The sequence below is a fragment of the Danio aesculapii genome, chromosome 8 (genome assembly GCF_903798145.1).
Source record: "Danio aesculapii chromosome 8, fDanAes4.1, whole genome shotgun sequence".
In the NCBI taxonomy this organism is placed as follows: Eukaryota; Metazoa; Chordata; class Actinopteri; order Cypriniformes; family Danionidae; genus Danio; species Danio aesculapii.
The window spans coordinates 49,936,416-49,955,788 of record NC_079442.1 but is presented as its reverse complement, the minus strand read 5'-3'; the positions used below and the strand labels follow the sequence as shown (position 1 = coordinate 49,955,788).

The 19,373-nt window shown below is 34.8% G+C and overlaps 1 protein-coding gene across 1 annotated transcript in view; it reads right to left on the bottom strand.

The window, feature by feature from the left end:
• mtmr3 (myotubularin related protein 3) overlaps window positions 1-19,373 on the bottom strand; it is a 99,307-nt gene that overhangs the window by 40,226 nt on the left and 39,708 nt on the right. Inside the window, exons 6-12 of the mRNA XM_056464133.1 lie at window positions 15,715-15,797; window positions 13,771-13,937; window positions 11,542-11,638; window positions 7,969-8,082; window positions 5,072-5,274; window positions 2,485-2,616; window positions 2,298-2,409 (exon numbers count right to left, since the gene is read on the bottom strand). Of these exons, the coding sequence (XP_056320108.1) occupies window positions 2,298-2,409; window positions 2,485-2,616; window positions 5,072-5,274; window positions 7,969-8,082; window positions 11,542-11,638; window positions 13,771-13,937; window positions 15,715-15,797 (908 nt within the window). The remainder of the gene's footprint in view (window positions 1-2,297; window positions 2,410-2,484; window positions 2,617-5,071; window positions 5,275-7,968; window positions 8,083-11,541; window positions 11,639-13,770; window positions 13,938-15,714; window positions 15,798-19,373) is intronic.

The window sequence follows — 19,373 nt, the reverse complement described above, 5'->3', positions numbered from 1 at the left end:
GCGAGTTAATAAACTACTACTTAAAAAGCAGATAGTTGTGCACAATTCACTGCTTGTGAGTTTGCTGGACAGTCTTTCACTGAAACTGAAGAAGGTACAGCACACAAGCCGCTATTTCACTACTAGGGAGAAATGCTGTTAAATTCCATCTCTGCCTCTGCCTCTCTCTCTCTCACACTTTGGACATTTGACCCGCTGGCATGTTCGTGAGGTAACTTTTTCTCTCCTCTCGGCTGTTAAAGCGATACTTGTGGATCCAGGCACGAGGGTTCCAGAGGTACAAGTTTTCTCCACTGTGTCTATTACAGATTACCTCTGATAACCGCGTATTATGCGCAGACTGTAACCGTGGTTGTTCTTCCCGCATCACTCACTGGTGAACAGCGCTTCCTTTTTAATGCCAATCGCAGCCCTCTCTGTTGAGCGGGTGAAGACAATGACCAATCATAGGAGTATAAGAACTCGCTTGACAACACTCAAAAAGCAAGCGGGATAATATTTACATTAGTTTATTTCCTGTAAATGCTCATGCTGTCTTCTGTGCCTGTATTGGAGTTTTGTTTAAAACATTCAAAAAGAGTGTTTTCTTTGAACAGGTAAAAATTAGAGAACAGTTCATATATCTTACTGCTTGTATTAAAGGACAAAATTGTATTACAAATAATATACAAATATTAAGTTATTTAGAGATTTTAATACATTAATACAATTTTTACTTGTGCTGTGAAGAAAAAATCTAACTGGATGGAAAGCATCGTCAATTTCGAATTGTATATATATATATATATATATATATATATATATATATATATATATATATATATATATATATATATATATATATATATATATATATATATATATTAGGGATGCCACGGTTCTCAATATAATATTGAACTGTTCGGTACGACCTCCACAGTTCAATACGCGCTTGTGAATTGCGGTTTTCTCGGTTTTGCGTTTAAATAATTTATGTGTGTTTTATATCTCGCCGAATTGACTGTGTGTGCCTATAAGTCCATGAGCTGAGATGAGGAAACTCCTCCCCGCGAGTAAATATCCAATCACTATGCTTTAAAGTTAGGGGGTGCTTAACCATCGTTCCACACTTTAACATAGCGAGTGGCGGTGAAGTGAGGCTGGGGCAACAGTAAAAGGAAGCGCCGGCGAAGTGAGGCAACAGTACGAGAAAGCGCCGGCGTCTTTCAAATCTGCGGTGTGAGGACATTTCGGTTTTGCCGGTAAGTATAATGCCAAGGAAAGAAAAAACGGTGAACAAAAAATAACTGTGTCAGCATTGTTTTACACGTATAACCATGACTGCACATCTGCAGCGCCATCACCCAGCAATATCACTCTCTGAAGGCAGGATAGCAGAGAAGCCAAATAGCAACAATCCCTCGCTGAATCTTTCAAGCAAACATACCCAACTGGTTCCGAGAGACACATAAAAATAACAAAGGCAGTGCGGGTGTTTATTGCTAAAGATTTGCAGTCATTTTCTGTGATTGGAGATGCAGGCTTTTGTCATCTTATAAAAGCCCTCGATCCGCGTTACAGACTACAGTTTCGCATTTTTTTTCAGCACCGAGATAATTAGGATGCTTTATTTATCTTTACTTAAGTACAAATAGGTTTATTTGAAATGGCCAATTTATCTTTATTAACTTTACATTTATGTTTATTTTCAAAACGTAGGATTTCATGTGTTCCCCAGTATTTATATGGGCTACCAGCAGCTGTGAGATTTCAGTGTTGCAGAGTATTGCAATAAATCTTTTTAAAAAAAATTTCTTAATCTCTTACTGTTCCTATTGCCTATAGAATAAAATAAAAAAAAAAAACACGTGTCAAGCCATGAGAACCGAACCGAAAACAGTGTTAAAAAACTGAAGTATGTATTGAACCGTGGGCTAACTGTATTGTTGCATCCCTAATATATATATGTATATTTATTTATTTATTTTATTTTTTTCTGAAGAAAGCTGAAATCATTGACTTCCACAGTAGGAAAAACAAATACTATGGAAGTCCATGATTACAGGTTTCCGGCTTTCTTCAGAATATCTTCTTATGTGCTCAACAGAAGAAAGGAAGTCAAACAGGTTTGACATGAGCTGGGAGTGTGTAAATGATTTGCATATATAAACCCATCTAAACAATAATTGTAAATACATAAATTGTGCATACATTAATTTTATACCAAATGCAAAAGTTTGTTCCCTTGCTAAAATCTTAGCAAGTCTATTATCAAAAACTAATAAATGGCCACAGCAGATGTTCGCTGCAAGACTTACTTGGCTGGATCAGGCATCTGGGTGCAGAGGAAGCGCAGAGACTGGAAACTCTTGCGGATGGAATGGATGTTGGCCATACCCATAAACACCACCTCACAGTTAGGATAGTACTCTACAGAGGAGAGCATTAATGAGGACGCTATCTTACTTTAATGTGGATGCTCATATTAAACCTGTGACACAGTACCTGGACATTCGCAGCCTCCTCCTTTGGCTCTGTTGGCTACGGCAGCAGCATATGACCTGGCGTCCAGAATCAGGAGCTTTCGGGGCTGAATGGCCAGCGTCTCTACCTCTGAGCTGTTAGTCATGGACGAGTCTGCAGTCAAAAACATGCAGATGAGTACTGATGTCAAATAAAGCACATACAGTTGAATACTAAATTATTAGCCCTCCTCTGAAATTTGAATTCATTTACAAATATCTCTCAAACGGCGTTTAACCGAGCAAGAACCCTGCTTATTTTTAGTATAATATTAAATATTTTTAGAAATGTAAAAACTGCTAAGGTCAATAGTATTAGCCCCTTAAATTATTATTTTCTTTTTCGATTGGTTACAGCACTACTGTTGTCCAGTCACTTGCCTTATTAACTAAAGTCAATAAAATTAACCTAGTTAAGCCTTTAAACGGTACTTTAAGCTGAATACTAGTAATTTGGAAAATTACAACTAAAATATTGTCAAGGTGAACTTTATTTGTGTATCACCTTAAAACAATATGAATCTTCACCAAGTGCATCACAGACATGGCAAGAATAAAGAACAATTATGGCCCGTTTCCACTGAGTGGTACGGTATGGTACGGTTCGGTTTGGTACGCTTTATGGCCGTTTCCACTGTCAAAAAGCGTACCGAACCGAACCGTACCGTACCACTTTTTCGCCACCCTTTCGAAAGGGTACCAAACACGAGAAAGGGTACCAAACACGAGAAAGGGTACCAAAAGGCGGAGCCACACGCGCAGCTGAACGCTATTGGTTTACAGAGATACGTCATTCGCTTACGCAACAAGCCAAAATTAAAACAAAAAGCCCGCCATGTTTGAAATACACAGCGAGAGATTATAGCGGAATTATAAATACATATAATAACGAGCCATGGTCGATCTGGGCTCAAACAAACCTTGTCGTCGTCTGGATGAACAGCCACAAAGCCAAGAAGAGCAGATTTACCCTGTGCCCCATAGATTTTTACGAGCCAGTCTGAGGCGCGAGCGGTTTCGCTTTCTTGCTAGCGCTTGCCGCACGTCTATATCTGAAATAACAAACTTCTTGAGCTGATGATAATAACCTGCGCTTGATTATTGACGTGCTTTTGAAACCTGATCCTGTTAGAAACTGACAAACACGAGAGTGAAGCGCGAAGAAACAAAGGAGAAGCCGGAAAAAAGGAGCACATTATTTTTCAGCAAACATGAACAAAATGCCTTGTTTAAGTAACTTATTATCTTCACCTTTTGGACTAATATGAACCGGGAATGATGGAATTACTCTCTAACAGAGGCTACATGTGCTGCTGAAGATTACAGACACAGATAAGAGGTTTTCACTGACTGTAGGCTATATTTTGTGTTGTTTTGAACCTAAATACTGACGAAATGTCTGCTATATGTAGTTCTTCTGTAGTTGGTAACATATCGGAGACTGTAAGGGGCTGTATGTGTTCATATATGTTCATTTATTTAGTTATTTAATATAATTACAGACGTTACAGTAGGCTGTTTCGCACTGTCATTGATCTGCAGTTATAATCAACTCATGTTCATGAGCCTGATAAAGGTGACCCGTACCAAACCGAACCGAACCGAACCGTACCAGTCAGTGGAAACGAGCCATTAGAGAGGCAGGACAATGCTACAATAAAATGTAAAAACTAAAAATACATTTTAAATTAATAAAAGAAGTCCTAAAAAAAATAAAATAATAAAATGAATTTATATCAGTATGGCAAAGAGAAGAGGTAGGTTTTGACTGATGTTTTAAAAACACATAGGGCCTATAATTTATAATAATTTTTTTCAGGGTTTTCACCTTTAATTGATAGAACAGTGGAGAGTATTGACAGGAAAGCGTCGGGAGCAGAGAGAGGGGAAGGATCGGCAAAGGACCACGAGGCGGGACTCGAACTCGGGTCGCCGTGAACACCGGAGTGCATGTGTCGACGCACCAACCACCACACCACTGGCGCCGACACATAGGGCCTATAATTAAAGGGGCTAATAATTTAGCACAGTGGAGATTTCTTTAGTTATATTGTTTTAGTCATTTGGGAAGCAGTGACACAGTCAAATATTTCAGATAAGCCACTTTAAATTAATTTCAGTAATATGATTGACTAATATAAAAATATTTATATCATTTATTTACGATACAGTTTGTAAAATAATATTTTCTGTCTTTTAGTAGATATATTATATGAGAGACTTACTTTGTTTACTAAATAAAGTGGATCTAATTGGATTTGCATTGCAAATATTAAATAAAAGTTAAAAGGATATTACTTTATATTTCATATATTAAGGTTTTAGTTATGATACTCTTAAAATTATTCTGCATAAATCCGCGAATTTTTAACAAAATTCTGCGCAGAAATGGCAAAAAATGTCTGCAGACTCTGTCTGGCCCTAGTTATAGGTTTTCATCTTTCTTCAAAATATCTTCTTTTGTGTTTAACAGAAACCTCTAAACTTTAAAACCACTTGGGGGGCGAGTAAAGTTTAATTTATGGATGAACTATCCCTTTAAAAACCAGCTATGACTAAGCAGTACTGACCGAAGTCCACATCTGAGAGGTCGGCTCCATTAGTGTACTCGCGGGAGAGGGAGCCGTTAGAGACGCCTTTACAGGAGCTGCTGTCCACGGCACAGGCTCTGGCAATGGACTGCACCAGATGCTCATCATCTGCGTTCCTCCAGCCCCACCAGCTGACCTCAGGCTGACCACAGCGAGCGATCACTGCCCCGGTGCTCTGGTGCCTGGAAAATAAAGAGATTCAAGTGCTGGAATTCTCTCATTTGAAGCTTCTAGGCAGTGTGGAATATGTTAACTAAAATAAAAAATAACACTGTATCTTTTTTTCCTCTTAAAATGCAGCAGAAATAAAAATCTAATTCAAAATAATGGAATTTAAAATGTTTTGTTTCAAATAGAGCCTAAATAAAAACAGAAAACATTTAAATAAGTTTCATTTATTTAAGTTTAATATACAGTTGAAGTCAGAATTATTATCCCTCCTGTGATTTGTTTCTTTTTTAAATATTTTCCAAATGATGTTTAACAGAGCAAGGAAATTTTCACAGTATGTCTGATTATATTTTTTCTTCTGGAGAAAGTCTAATTTATTTTATCTAGATTAGAATTCATTTTTTTAAAACTCATTTTAAGGACAATATTATTAGCCCCCTTAAGCAATATATTTTTTGTAGGTTTACAAAACAAACCACTGTTATACAATGACTTGCCTAATTAACCTAGTTAAGCCTTTAAATGTCACTTTAAGCTGAATACTAGTATCTTGAAAAATCTAGTCAAATATTATTTACTGTCATCATGACAGATAAAGATAAAATATCAGTTAATAGAAATGAGTTATTAAAACTATTTTGTTTAGAAAAGTAGGGCGATGCAGTAGCGCAGTAGGTAGTGCTGTCGCCTCACAGCAAGAAGGTCGCTGGTTTGAGCCTCGGCTGGGTCAGTTGGCGTTTCTGTGTAGAGTTTGCATGTTCTCCCTGCGTTTGCGTGGGTTTCCTCCGGGTGCTCCGGTTTCCCCCACAATCCAAAGACATGCGGTACAGGTAATTGGGTAGGCTGAATTGTCCGTAGTGTATGAGTGTGAGTGTGTATGGATGTTTCCCAGAGATGGGTTGCGACTGGAAGGGCATCCGCTGCATAAAACATATGCTGGATAAGTTGGCGGTTCATTCCGCTGTGGCGACCCCAGATTAATAAAGGGACTAAGCTGAGAAGAAAATGAATGAATATTTAGAAAAGTGCTGAAAAAATCTTCTCTTCGTTAAACAGAAATTGGGGAAAATAATTTATAGGGGGGATAATTCAGGAGGGCGAATAATTCTGACTTCAATTGTATAAATATTTTTCATGAGTAAGTATACTCTCAGTTAATAAAATACTAAAATTAAATAAAAAAAAATGTAATTAAAAATACATAAACATGAAAACCAATTCCTGTTATTTCTAAATCTCTAAAGGCTGACCACAGCGATCAATAACTGCTCCAGTGCTCAAGTGTGCAGAAAATAGAGAGGTTCAAATGCTGGACTAATTATCTGAAACTTCTAGGCAGTGTGGAAATGTGAAGTAAAACAAAAACAAAACAATAAATTCTTAAATTCAAAATAATGTTTAACCCTTTAACTGCCCCACCAAGAAAAAAAAAAAACTAGCTCCTAATGTCACTAGTTAACACACTCAATGCTTTTTTAAAAATATATCCCATAATTTCTAAAATATCAGCCTCTACCAAATGATCAATAAGTTGGTTCATAGTAAAAGTACTGGAATTAATACATATGCTATGAAAATCAGAAAATATGAAGTGTAAGACCAATTTATTTAAGAAAATAATAAAACATTTCTGAATACTAAATCATCTTTATTTTTTGAAGTATGCCAGAAAATATTTCAGCTTCTCATTTAACATGTTTTCTTGTTTTGTTTTGTTTTGTTTTGTTTTACAATAAAAACTAAATCAAGTGTAGGAGTGCAACAGTATTGTGTTTGCTAAAACAACAATGCTGTGTGTAAGCTATTATTTAAAACAGCCAATCTTTAATTTACTAACAGTGATTATTTATAAACAGTCGAAATATGGTCAATCAATTGGTGGAGCAGGCAACAAAGCTAAAGGGTAAAAAAAGCTTAAATAAAACAGGCAATATTTTTTTGCAAAGCAAATGCATTTTTATAGCACATTTCATTCACAGTGGTAATTTAAAGTGCTTTACATAAAAAATAACAAAGAATTAAAATGATCTAAAAACAGATCAAAGTAAACTGTGAAATGTGTAAAAGAAAAATGTGTTAATTGAAAGGAACAAAAGAAAGAAAGACAAAAATAGTGTGATTTGTTGGATGAAAAGGTTTTGGAGTTTAATATTTAGGTTTTACAATTATTTATGTTATACAAAAAAAATTTAAATAAAATCGTTAAGAACAACAAATGAATTAACAATTAATAAAACATAACAATATACAAAACAGTCAATTTTTTTTTAAATAAGTTAAACTAAATTAAAAAGGAAAGTTAAAAATACAAAAATGAAAATCCATTTCTGACATTTCAAATGATTAAACTATAATAATAATAATAATAATAATAATAATAATAATAATAAATAAATAATTAAACAAGCATATTATTATATATTATGTATTTATTATATAGAATAATATATCATATACTATATTATTGTAAGATATTTAAAAAATAATAATAATAAAATACTAGTATAGTTTAGCATCTATGACAACAGATCTCGGGAATCTTAAACTAAAAGCTACTCAGAGCACTTAAACTACACACAAACTGCAAAAGCAGTAATAAAAGTAGTAATAAAAAGATGCTATCTGCGCATTTGAAAAGAACAACACACTAAATACCAAGTCAAAAGTGCGTCATGTGCATAGTGCAACAGATTTAAGTAACTAACCTGTAAACCACGGCTGGAATCCTCTTCCAGGAGCGAAAGGCCGCCACATTCTCCAGCTCCTTATCAGTAATCCAGGCTGGCACCAGCAGCAGTTGAGGATAGCTGGAACACAACCTGGTGGAGCAGAGGGCGAGAAGAGGACACACTGAGGTCAGAGCTGGACACCGGACTGACTGATGCCTGTCTACAGTCATCTAAACCTGCATACAGCCCTGAACACACACACAGAGTAGGACAGGGCTGAGTGTGTCTACACCATTCTACCCGCTCCAATAGACCCTTTTCACAACACTGTTATGACCCTTTTAACAACGTCATCATAAGGTAAAATTAGGGATGCACAAAATAGCTGATTAACCGTTAACCGAAAGGGTGCGTTTGTAACCGATTAATCAGTTAAACGATTAAAAAATATTATTTTATATATTTTTCAAGTTTGGATGCATAAGTGGGCCGATCACCATGAATGCGCTTTTTGCGTTGAGAGGTGCATCTTTTGAATGGTTCACTAACGGCCGCGAGTGTTTTACGTGCTGCTTATGCGCCCTGTGCGCCTCGCGTTTTGCTGTTGCACGCTATGTGTGCTCGAGCGGAAAAAGCAAGTTACGTCAGTCTCGTCTTCTTCATTCTTCAATCAAATTGAAGGCGGGGTTTCCTTTGAGGTGACAGCAGTGTTTGTGTTGTAAAGATGACTACGGCGAACTTTTAACGATGGAGGAGAGACTTGTGGTCGCTGTTTCAAGTTATCCAGAGCTGTATGACTTTACAAATATTGAATATCATAATGTTATTAAAATTACAATTATAACATTGACAGGAACACTCGCGCACAATACGGCTCAGCAGTGACATAACGGTTCCAAGTGACATAAAAAAAAGAGCACCGCACTTCTTTTTTTTTTGTCAACAATAAAGGCAGTGAGGTGCGCCTCATGTTTTTGAAATGGAAAAGCACGTGCTGTAACAGTAACACATGCAACCACACGAGCCTACAGATGTACTTTGCCAAAGAGGCAAAATGAAAGAAGGATATTTCTGGTCACAGTTTGACTTGAGTTGACTTGAGTTGACAAACCAGCGCTGATGCTGATCGCCTCTGTGCTGCCTGGAGTTGCGTCATAAACTCAACAGATAGGCTATTGATGATTTAGTGTAGGCTAAAACCAACAAACCAACCTTTTCCATTTGGGAAATTACAGTGATTAATAGTTCTTATATAATATAATTTTTAAATAGCCTACATAGCCTAATCTACCAATCAAACAAATCCAAAGTGTTTCTTGATTTTTGCATAATGTCACAGCATATCACAGAACACACAACAATCTATTTTGTTTACATTTGTTTTATATCTGTGTAAAATTGATTATGATAATGCTTACACAGCACTAACAATGCGAGAGCAAGTTTTTGGCCAAGGACAGAAAAGAAGTAAAGACAACTAACCTATATTCAAGTTAGAGCTGCACAATATATCGTTTAGCATCGACATCGCAATGTGTGCATCCGCAAAAGTCACATCGCAGGACATGAAATGTTGAGATTATAGTTTAATGAAGAGTTTAATTATAATGGAGTAAAAGTTTATCATCTGCATGCATTTTTAAAGAGATAGTTCACTCAAAAATCACTTATCATTTTCATTACACCCTTCACTTGTCTCATTTATGAGTTTTTTTAATGAACACAAAAAGAAGATAATTTAATAACTCCTATAGTATTGAACAAGTGAAGGGTGAGTAAATAGTGAGTACCTATTAATCGTTGAGTGAACTGTCTCTTTAAGGCCTTTGACTATGTGAACATTTCAATATTTCAGAGTTTAAAACATCCGGCCACAAAACATTTTTTGTAACTTTAATAAAGATTAAATAATATACAATGAAGACTATGCAGTGTTGATTATTTAATATCTGTACCTGAATAGTAAATACCTGAAAACCAGAATTTACTTTTGTCTTTGCTATATTTTATCTATGCTTGTAATATATTTGTTATTTATTATTCGAGATTCACTCCTCTACAAAATCCCCCAATCAATCCAAATAAACCTGTTAAATCATCTGGTGAAATTGTATTAACAACACAATATATATCACAGGAAAACAAAATACCGTAATGTCAGATTTTTACAGTATCGTGCAGCCCAAATTATATTTATAATTAGCCCTCTGCAGATAAATATTCTGCTGATCTTGAAATTTACTTCATTTAATAAAAATAATAATAATAATTTACTCAAGCTGCACAACTGTTTGCAGCATTTTCAATTATTACAGAAGTTTGAAACCATTATACCTATACATAATCAGTGTTTCCTCAAGGATATTTTCCAGCTGTGGCGGCAGGCCTTTTTCACACAGATCTACTAACTACCTGTGGCGTTATTTCAATGACAAATGTCGTGAGCGCAGTATTACGAGTGGAGATCGCATTTATGTAATAGCCTACAGCATGCGAATCTCTTTGCTTGCGCGCCAATTTGCTCTGCTCATGCGCAAAGCTTCTTGCGTGCCCTCAAATCCACGCTGCTCAAGTGCAAACAGTGTTCCCAGGTTGGGCGTTTAGAATTTTTTTTGCCGGGTAAAAAGTGACATAGGCGGGTAGTGAAAATTTGGGCGGTTTTACAACGGCGTGCCCGCCAGCCCTAGTCTGCCCTTATAAACCCGTTTTGGTCTTGCAAAGAGATGCCATAGCCCCCGTTCTTCGCATACATACACTAGAACAGTGTATAAACGCTTGTGATCTCGACAGCTTTTGGGCTGGAAACAGTCAGCATCATCTGGGCACACTGAGCGCAGATCTTCTTGTATGCTCTCAAATAAACGCTGCTGAAGTGTGGTTTAGTGCGTTTATGTAACGAGTATGTGTCCAACATTTATTAGATTTGCTAGGAATATTTATGAATGTCTCCAATAGACCTACAGAGCGGTATTAATGTGTCCTGAAGTAAAGTGAAACCGCTATACGTCGTGTTTGCTGGCCTCACGCATCACACACCTGTCAGTCAGCCAGTCAGCACGGAACCTTAAAGGGTTAAACAAATGACACACAACACTACTACGGACGGTTACAGAAAAGTTCACGCGGTTATAATTCACTTACCCTTTAATACGTTTTGGTGTGATTATCACCCGCTATTATAAAAATAAAATGTTTTGAATGAGAAGCTGTAATGTAGCCATGGCGGGATGAATTTTGGCGTGGCGCCCCGCCATGGAAGAATGAATGTAGCGGAAACCATGATAATCATGCGACTAGCATAGAAGACCCTTCGCTAAGGGTGCACTCACACTATGCTATCCGAACCGTCCCCTGGCCCGTTTCCAGGATCATTTGATAAGTGTGAGTGCTCTGAATCGGGCTCAGGCTTATCGAAAGGTCAATTGAAAACATATTCAAACAGAATATCCTGTGATGTCCACTTCGCAGGGCACTTACGGTGAAATGGAACAAACTTCTGAAGCGGTAAGAGAAACATGCAAAATATGCATAGCGGGGGGCAGCGAAGACCAGGATTGAGAACCACTGGTTCAGACACAGAGCGCTTGTGTTTGAGAGAGAAACACTCACTTGTACTTGTTGTTGATCTCAGAGACTCTCCAGGCGTTCTGAGTGTCGAAGCCCATCCGGTCTACTTCATTATGGAAACGGGACATCACGTGATCACCTGAAAGACAGAGAGGGTGTGATCATTCCTGCAAGAAAGGAAGAGCGCTTCAAATAAAGATATACATCACTGGTCAAAATTTGGTTTCAGTTGTTTCAGTTACATTGACAGTGAAAGACGCAAGCTTAACAAGGCTGTATTTGTTTTATCAAAAAATAAATAAAAGCAGCAACATTGTGAAATATTGTTTTAATTTAAAACAACTTTTTCCATTTCATTTTCTTATGTCATTTATTCCTGCAAATTTAAACCATTATCCAGTCTTCAGTAGCTTTGTTTCCATCTACCAATTGTATGTGCATGCTGGATATGCGCTTAAAAAAACAGTTAATAGAAACGCCAAGATGCGCATCAATTTTAAAAATGCGCATAAAAAACATCTGCACATAACTGAGTAGGATAAACTTTTTATTCGATATAAAAAGATGCGTATAAACTACAATGGAAACACTTTTACTAAACAAATTCCAGTATGCTCATTATTAAAGTCATGTGATTTTGTTATAAGAGATCATGTGATGATGAAAATGTGTGTGAATGGATGAATCAGCAGGCTGAGCACACTGTAAAACATCTGAAATGTAGTTTGGGTCATTCTAAAACGCCGTAACCATTTCAGTATCAGTGTTATTATATTATTAATGACTCGCAAAATTGTCCAGAGCGTCTGACGCTTTCAAACATCACCACATGTTCATTGTGTATCGGCAATGTCTTCTGAGGTGCAAGACATTTATTAACTGAAGAAAAGATTCACACAGCTTCTCCTACTGCAGCAAATAATATTATTATTTTTGATATTTGGCGCCAGTTAATTAGGAAATGATGATTTTGTTTGCTTTGACACGTCTTTTATGCGATATTCCAGTTTTGCAAATAGATTTAATTTGCACCTTTGGATGGAAACATACAGTTGAAGTCAAAATTATCAGCCCCCCTGTTTATTTTTTTCCCTAATTTCTGTTTAACAAAGAGAATATTTTTTCAGCACATTTCTAATCATAATAGTTTTAATAACTCATTTCTAATAACTGATTTATTTTATCTTTGCCATGATGACAGTAAATAATATTTGACTAAATATTCTTGAAGATACTAGTATTCAGCTTAAAGTGACATTTACAGGCTTAACTAGGTTAATAAGGCAAGTCATTGTATAACCATGGTTTGTTCTGTAGACTATCGAAAAAAAATATCGCTTAAAGGGGCTAATAATGTTGACCTAAAATGGTGTTTAAAGAATTAAAAACTCATTTTATTCCAGCCGAAATAAAACGATAAAAATATTATCAGACATACTGTGAAAATTTCCTTGCTGTTAAACATCATATGGGAAATATATCAAAAAAAAAAAAAAATCAAAAGGGGCTAATAATTCTTACTTCATCTGTAGCTACTGTCACACTTTCACTTAAAATAATTTAATAAGATGTTTTTATGATTATTTTCAATGCTGATTATGCTGAACAGTTTTGTTGAAACCATGCTATAGATATATCCTTTCCAAAGCAACATTCGAACATTTATATGGTGACAACTGACAAAATATGTAATATTAAATAAATGCTGTTATTAAAAAAAATCACTTCATGAAAGAATTCTGAAGAGTAGACTGCATAATATAAATAAAGAAATAATAAGCAAAAAAATATTTTCAACATTGATAATAAGGACATCAACCATACATGACTGAGCATAAGAATTAATCAACAGAGCAGCAAATCAGCTAATTAAAATTATTTAACTAATTAATAATTAATTATGTGACCAATTGAAAACTGGAGTAATTACACTAATTATTCAGTTTTGCATAACAATAACAAATTGCATTAGAAAATAAATGTAAATAACAATATAATGCTAAAACTACAAAAATATAATCTAATTATTAATCAAATGAATAATAAACTGTAATAAAAATAACCCACAAACATGTAACGATTTGCTTTTGCATTTGGTGAAATAAAATTGTAAAAAAATTAAAATAAAAAAAATTAATTTTAAAAACGTTTAATGATGCCAAATTTATTACCGGTAGTCTATTTTTCCAGAGTATCAGGCTCACTAGGAGTTAAAATTACTCATGAGGGATCTAAATCCCACAAATGTCGTTTGACAGGATCAGACAGTACCTGGCCGACACAGATCTCCGTGCTGCTCTTTCTCTCCTGTGTAAAGATCTACACACCACGCATGGAAGGCGAAGGAAAAGAGCTCCTCTATCCGGGACGGGGGACGGACCGCGGCGGTCAACCTCTTCAGCCACTCCTGACACTGCTCAAATGTGGAAAACTGACACCTGCATTAAACAAAACACACATTACAGTTTCTCTCAGTCGCTTTGGTGCATTTTTCAAATCATCAATTAGATTTGCAAGGAACTATCTGCATTTCTTGAAACAACTGACACAAAAAGCAAAACACAACAGATTACCTGTAAAAACCTGTAACTTACACAAAATCCTTAGGTCATCAAAAGTAAGCATTTATGTCAATTAACATATCAGATGAACAGATGGAATATTAGAACAAAATACAGATGGAACAATACAACGATTGAACTATAGAATGATTGAATGACAGATAAAATGATTGAACGAACGATAGATAGAAGGATTGAACAACATAAAAAGAACAATTGAACTATAGATAGAACAACTGAAAAATAGAACAATGGAATGACTGAACGATAGATAGAATGATTGAATGACAGAAATAGAACAATTGAACGATAGATAGAGCGATTGAACGATAGATAGAGCGATTGAACGATAGATAGAACTATATGAACATAACAATTGATCGATTGAACGATAGAACAATTAAACATTAGAAAAATAGATAGAGTGATTGAACAATAGATAGACAAAACGGATGGATGAATGGATGGAATGCATTATGTATAGATAAAACAATAGGACGATACAATGTTACAATGATAGAAAGATAGAATGATAGAAAGAACGATAGAAAGATAGAAAGATACAACGATATGATAGATAAATAGATAGATTGATTCATAGAATGATCAATCAAATGAAAGAACGATAGATAAAATAACAGATTGAATGATAGAAAGAAATATAGAGGGATAGAAGGATAGATAGATAGAAGGATAGGTAGATAGAAGGATAGATAGAATGATTGATAGATATATAGACAGACAGATAGAATGACAGAACGACAGACAGACAGACAGACAGACAGACAGACAGACAGACAGACAGACAGACAGACAGACAGACAGACAGACAGACAGACAGACAGACAGATAGATAGATAGATAGATAGATAGATAGATAGATAGATAGATAGATAGATAGATAGATAGATAGGGATGGATGTATTGACAGACAGATGGGTAGACAAATCGATAGATATATGGATGGACAGACGGACGGCCAGACAAACAGACGGATAGACGGATAGATGGATAGATGGATAGATGGATAGATGGATAGATAGATAGATAGATAGATAGATAGATAGATAGATAGATAGATAGATAGATAGATAGATAGATAGATAGATAGATAGATAGATAGGGATGGATATATTGACAGACAGATGGGTAGACAAATCGATAGATATATGGATGGACAGACGGATGGACAGACAAACAGACGGATAGACGGATAGAAGGATCGATGGATAGAATAGATAGAACAATAATTAGAACAATAAAATGATGGATAGAATGCTAGAATGATAGATAGAGCAATAGAACGACAGACAGACAGACAGACAGATAGACAGATAGACAGATAGACAGATAGATAGATAGATAGATAGATAGATAGATAGATAGATAGATAGATAGACAGATAGATAGATAGATAGATAGATAGATAGATAGATAGATAGATAGATAGACAGACAGACAGACAGACGGATAGATGGAGGGATAGATGGAGGGATAGATGGACGAATGGATGGACGGACAGATATAGATAAACGGAAGGATGCATAGATAGACGGAGGGATAGATACATGGAGGGATAGTTCGATAGATGGAGATATAGATCGATAGACAGATGAATGGATGGATGGATGGATGGATAGATAGACAGACAAACCTGACGATCTTGCAGTCTTTGCAGGTGATGTGCAGTTGAAACATGTCCCGACACTCTACACATTCTATCAGCTGTAGGGGAACCTAAGAGAGAGAAACCGAAAGTGAGATGGATTCCACGCACACACACAAACACAAATAATAATCTTCCATTATTAGCACTGTGAGTCTCAGCACACCACACAGACAATATAAACCAGAAGTCGACATTAATTAACCCAACAGTAAGCTAATAATTAAATCATAAAGCCTGCCGAGTCCATCACACTGAAAACTCAGACACGGACTAAGGGTTACAAACACTGTTAGCGATTAGCGTCTGTAGCTTATTTCATACAAACTCATTCTTTGTTCTGCAGCTCAAGTGTGGAACTGTCTGGCATGCCAAATCAGCTTCAATCAAGAGTGTGTGTTTATGCATGTGGACGCTACTGCAACCGTGCGCTTGAAAAACGCAGTTCCTCTTTAGCTCTGGAAGTTGTGCGTGATCACACATTAACCGCATGCAAGTCACATCTGACCCAAAGTCAAATAACCCAAAAACTGCAGCGTCATGCAGACAGACGGACCGATCTGTGGTTACTTACTGACACCTCACACGAACAATTCTGTTCACAGAGAGAGAGAGAGAAACAGAGGGAAGACAGGATCACGAGGTGGACGTATCAATGCTGGCTTTTGGCTGGTCTGTGATGCACACATTCCTGGGCTGTGGTTTAAACCCAGCACACTAATCTGACCGCACTCAAACATTCCTAAGGTGTTTGTTGGAAACTGAAACACATTTGTGTGAGTGGAACAGATACGTATTAATGATGGAACTCGTTAGCTACTGAGATTTTTCAGCATTTATATTTACACACACCAACTGAATGCATTAAAATTAAGATGGATATAAAATTAATTGTATTATTGTTCTGTAAAATGCAAATAATATTAATGACTCATTTCTATTTTTACAGTAAAAAACCGTTTTTACAATGGTAATATTTCTTTTAGTTTTTCATTCATTCATTTATTCATTCATTTTCTTTATTAATCTGGGGTCGCCACAGCGGAATGAACCGCCAACTTATCTAGCATTTGTTTTATGCAGCGGATGCCCTTCCAGCTGCAACCCATCACTGGGAAACACATACACCCTTTTTCACATGCACATACACTACGGACATTTAGCCTACCCAATTCACCTGTACCGCATGTGTTTGGACTGTGGGGGAAACCGGAGCACCCGGAGGAAACCCACGCGAACGCAGGGAGAACATGCAAACGCCAACTGACCCAGCCGAGGCTCGAACCAGCGACCTTCTTGCTGTGAGGCGACAGCACTACCTACTGCGCCACTGCGTCGCCTATTTTAGTTTTTCAATGTATTATAATAAAAATGATATATAACAATGCATATCTATTTCAGTAAAATATTATTGTAATCTTATAGGAGAATTTAATCCAATAGTAATATTTCTTTGATTTATTTTTTATATAAATATTTATATTATTTTTTATATAAATATAATTTATTTTCAATATTCCAAAACATTTTTTGTTGCATTTTTGTATTATAATATTTTAGTTATTACTGAATTTATTGCTGGTTAGTTAGAGACATTAATTTAAAAAATAAATGTTGAAGTCAGAATTATTAGCCCCCTGTTTATTTTTTTCTCCAATTTCTGTGTAACGGAGAGAGGATTTTTTCAACACATTTCTAAACAACATTTTAATAACTCATTTCTAATAACTGATTTATTTTTTCTTTGCCATGATGACAGTAAATAATATTAGACTAGATATTCTTCAAGACACTTCTATACAGCTTAAAGTGACATTTAAAGGTTTAACTAGGTTAATTAGGTTAATCATGCAGGATGGGTAATTAGGCATGTCATTGTATAACAATGGTTTGTTCTGTAGACTATCGAAAAAAATATATAGATTAAAGGGGCTAATAATATTGACCTTTTTTAATTAAAAACAGCTTTTATCCTAGCTGAAATAAAACAAATAAGACTTTCTCCAGAAGAAAAAAATATTATCAGACATACTGAAATATTTTAAAAAAGAAAAAAAAAAAATTGAAAGGGTGGCTAATAATTGTGAAATTTTGACTTCAACTGTGTGTTTATATGTGTGTATGTGTGTATATATATATATATATATATATATATATATATATATATATATATATATATATACACACATACACACAATTTTTTTTGCATCTGAACCCTTCACATATATATATATATATATATATATATATATATATATATATATATATATATATATATATATATATATATATATATATATATATATATATATATATATATATATATATATATATATATATATATATATATGAAGGGTTCAGATGCAAAAAAAAATTCTCCTATGTTTATGTTTAGTTATTTCACTTGAAAGGCAATGAAAAGTTATTTGTCACTATAAAAGTTTAATTATTGAGCCTACATACAGGAGATGGAGAAAAATGCTACATTTAGAAAAAAACATCAAACGGCTTTTAGAGATTTTTGCATCTAAACTCTTCATATATATATATATATATATATATATATATATATATATATATATATATATATATATATATGTATGCCTATGTATGATAATGATAATGTATGATAATGCATGATACTATGATGAAAATAACATTACATGATAATAAAAAATATAAAATAATATTTATATTTATTGTATTCTAAAAAAATAAATTAAAGAAAAATTACTATTGGATTAAATTCTACTACAACATTATTTGCAATAATATTTATTGCCTTTTAGAGAACAATAATAATACATAAATATGGATATATAAATAGCATAAAAAGTTACACAGCAAACATTTATTGCCATCTTAACTTGTATGCATTCAGTTGGTTAGAACACACTTTCTGTTTCGCTTCTCAGTTAAGCGCTCACCGAAAACACCAGATCACAAGTTCGTGCATAAGATAAAGTAGTAATTACATTTATTGCTACAAATAATTTCAGCCCATATTTTCCTCAGATCTATGCAACACACACACAAATTAAGATGAATATTTTGAAAATGCATATACAGTTATGGGCAAAATTATTCACCCCCCTGTGATTTTTTTTTTTCTTTATAAAATATTTCCCAAATTATGTTTAACAGAGCAAGGAAATTTTCACAGTATTTCCTGTAATATTTTTTCTTCTGGAGAAAGTCTTATTTGTTTTATTTCAGCAGGAATAAAAGCAGTTTTTTATTTTTTTTAAAAGCCATTTAAAGTCAATATTATTAGCTATTAAGCAGTATTTGTTTTATTGTCCACAAAACAAACCATCATTATACAATAACATGCCTAATTAACCTAACTTGCCTAATCAACCTAGTTAAGCCATTAAATGTCACTTTAAGCTGAATACTAGTATCTAGTCAAATATTATGTACTGTCATCATGGCAAATACAAAAAAAAAATCAGTTTAGTAGAAATTAGTTATTAAAACTATTATGTTTATAAACGTGGTGAAACAAATCTCTCCGTTAAACAGAAATTGGGGCAAAAATATATACAGGGGGGCTAATAATTGACTTCAACTGTAAATATGAAATATTCACATCGCTGCAATGCCCCTTTTTAAAAACACATTCAAAAACCCTGAGCAGTATTCCT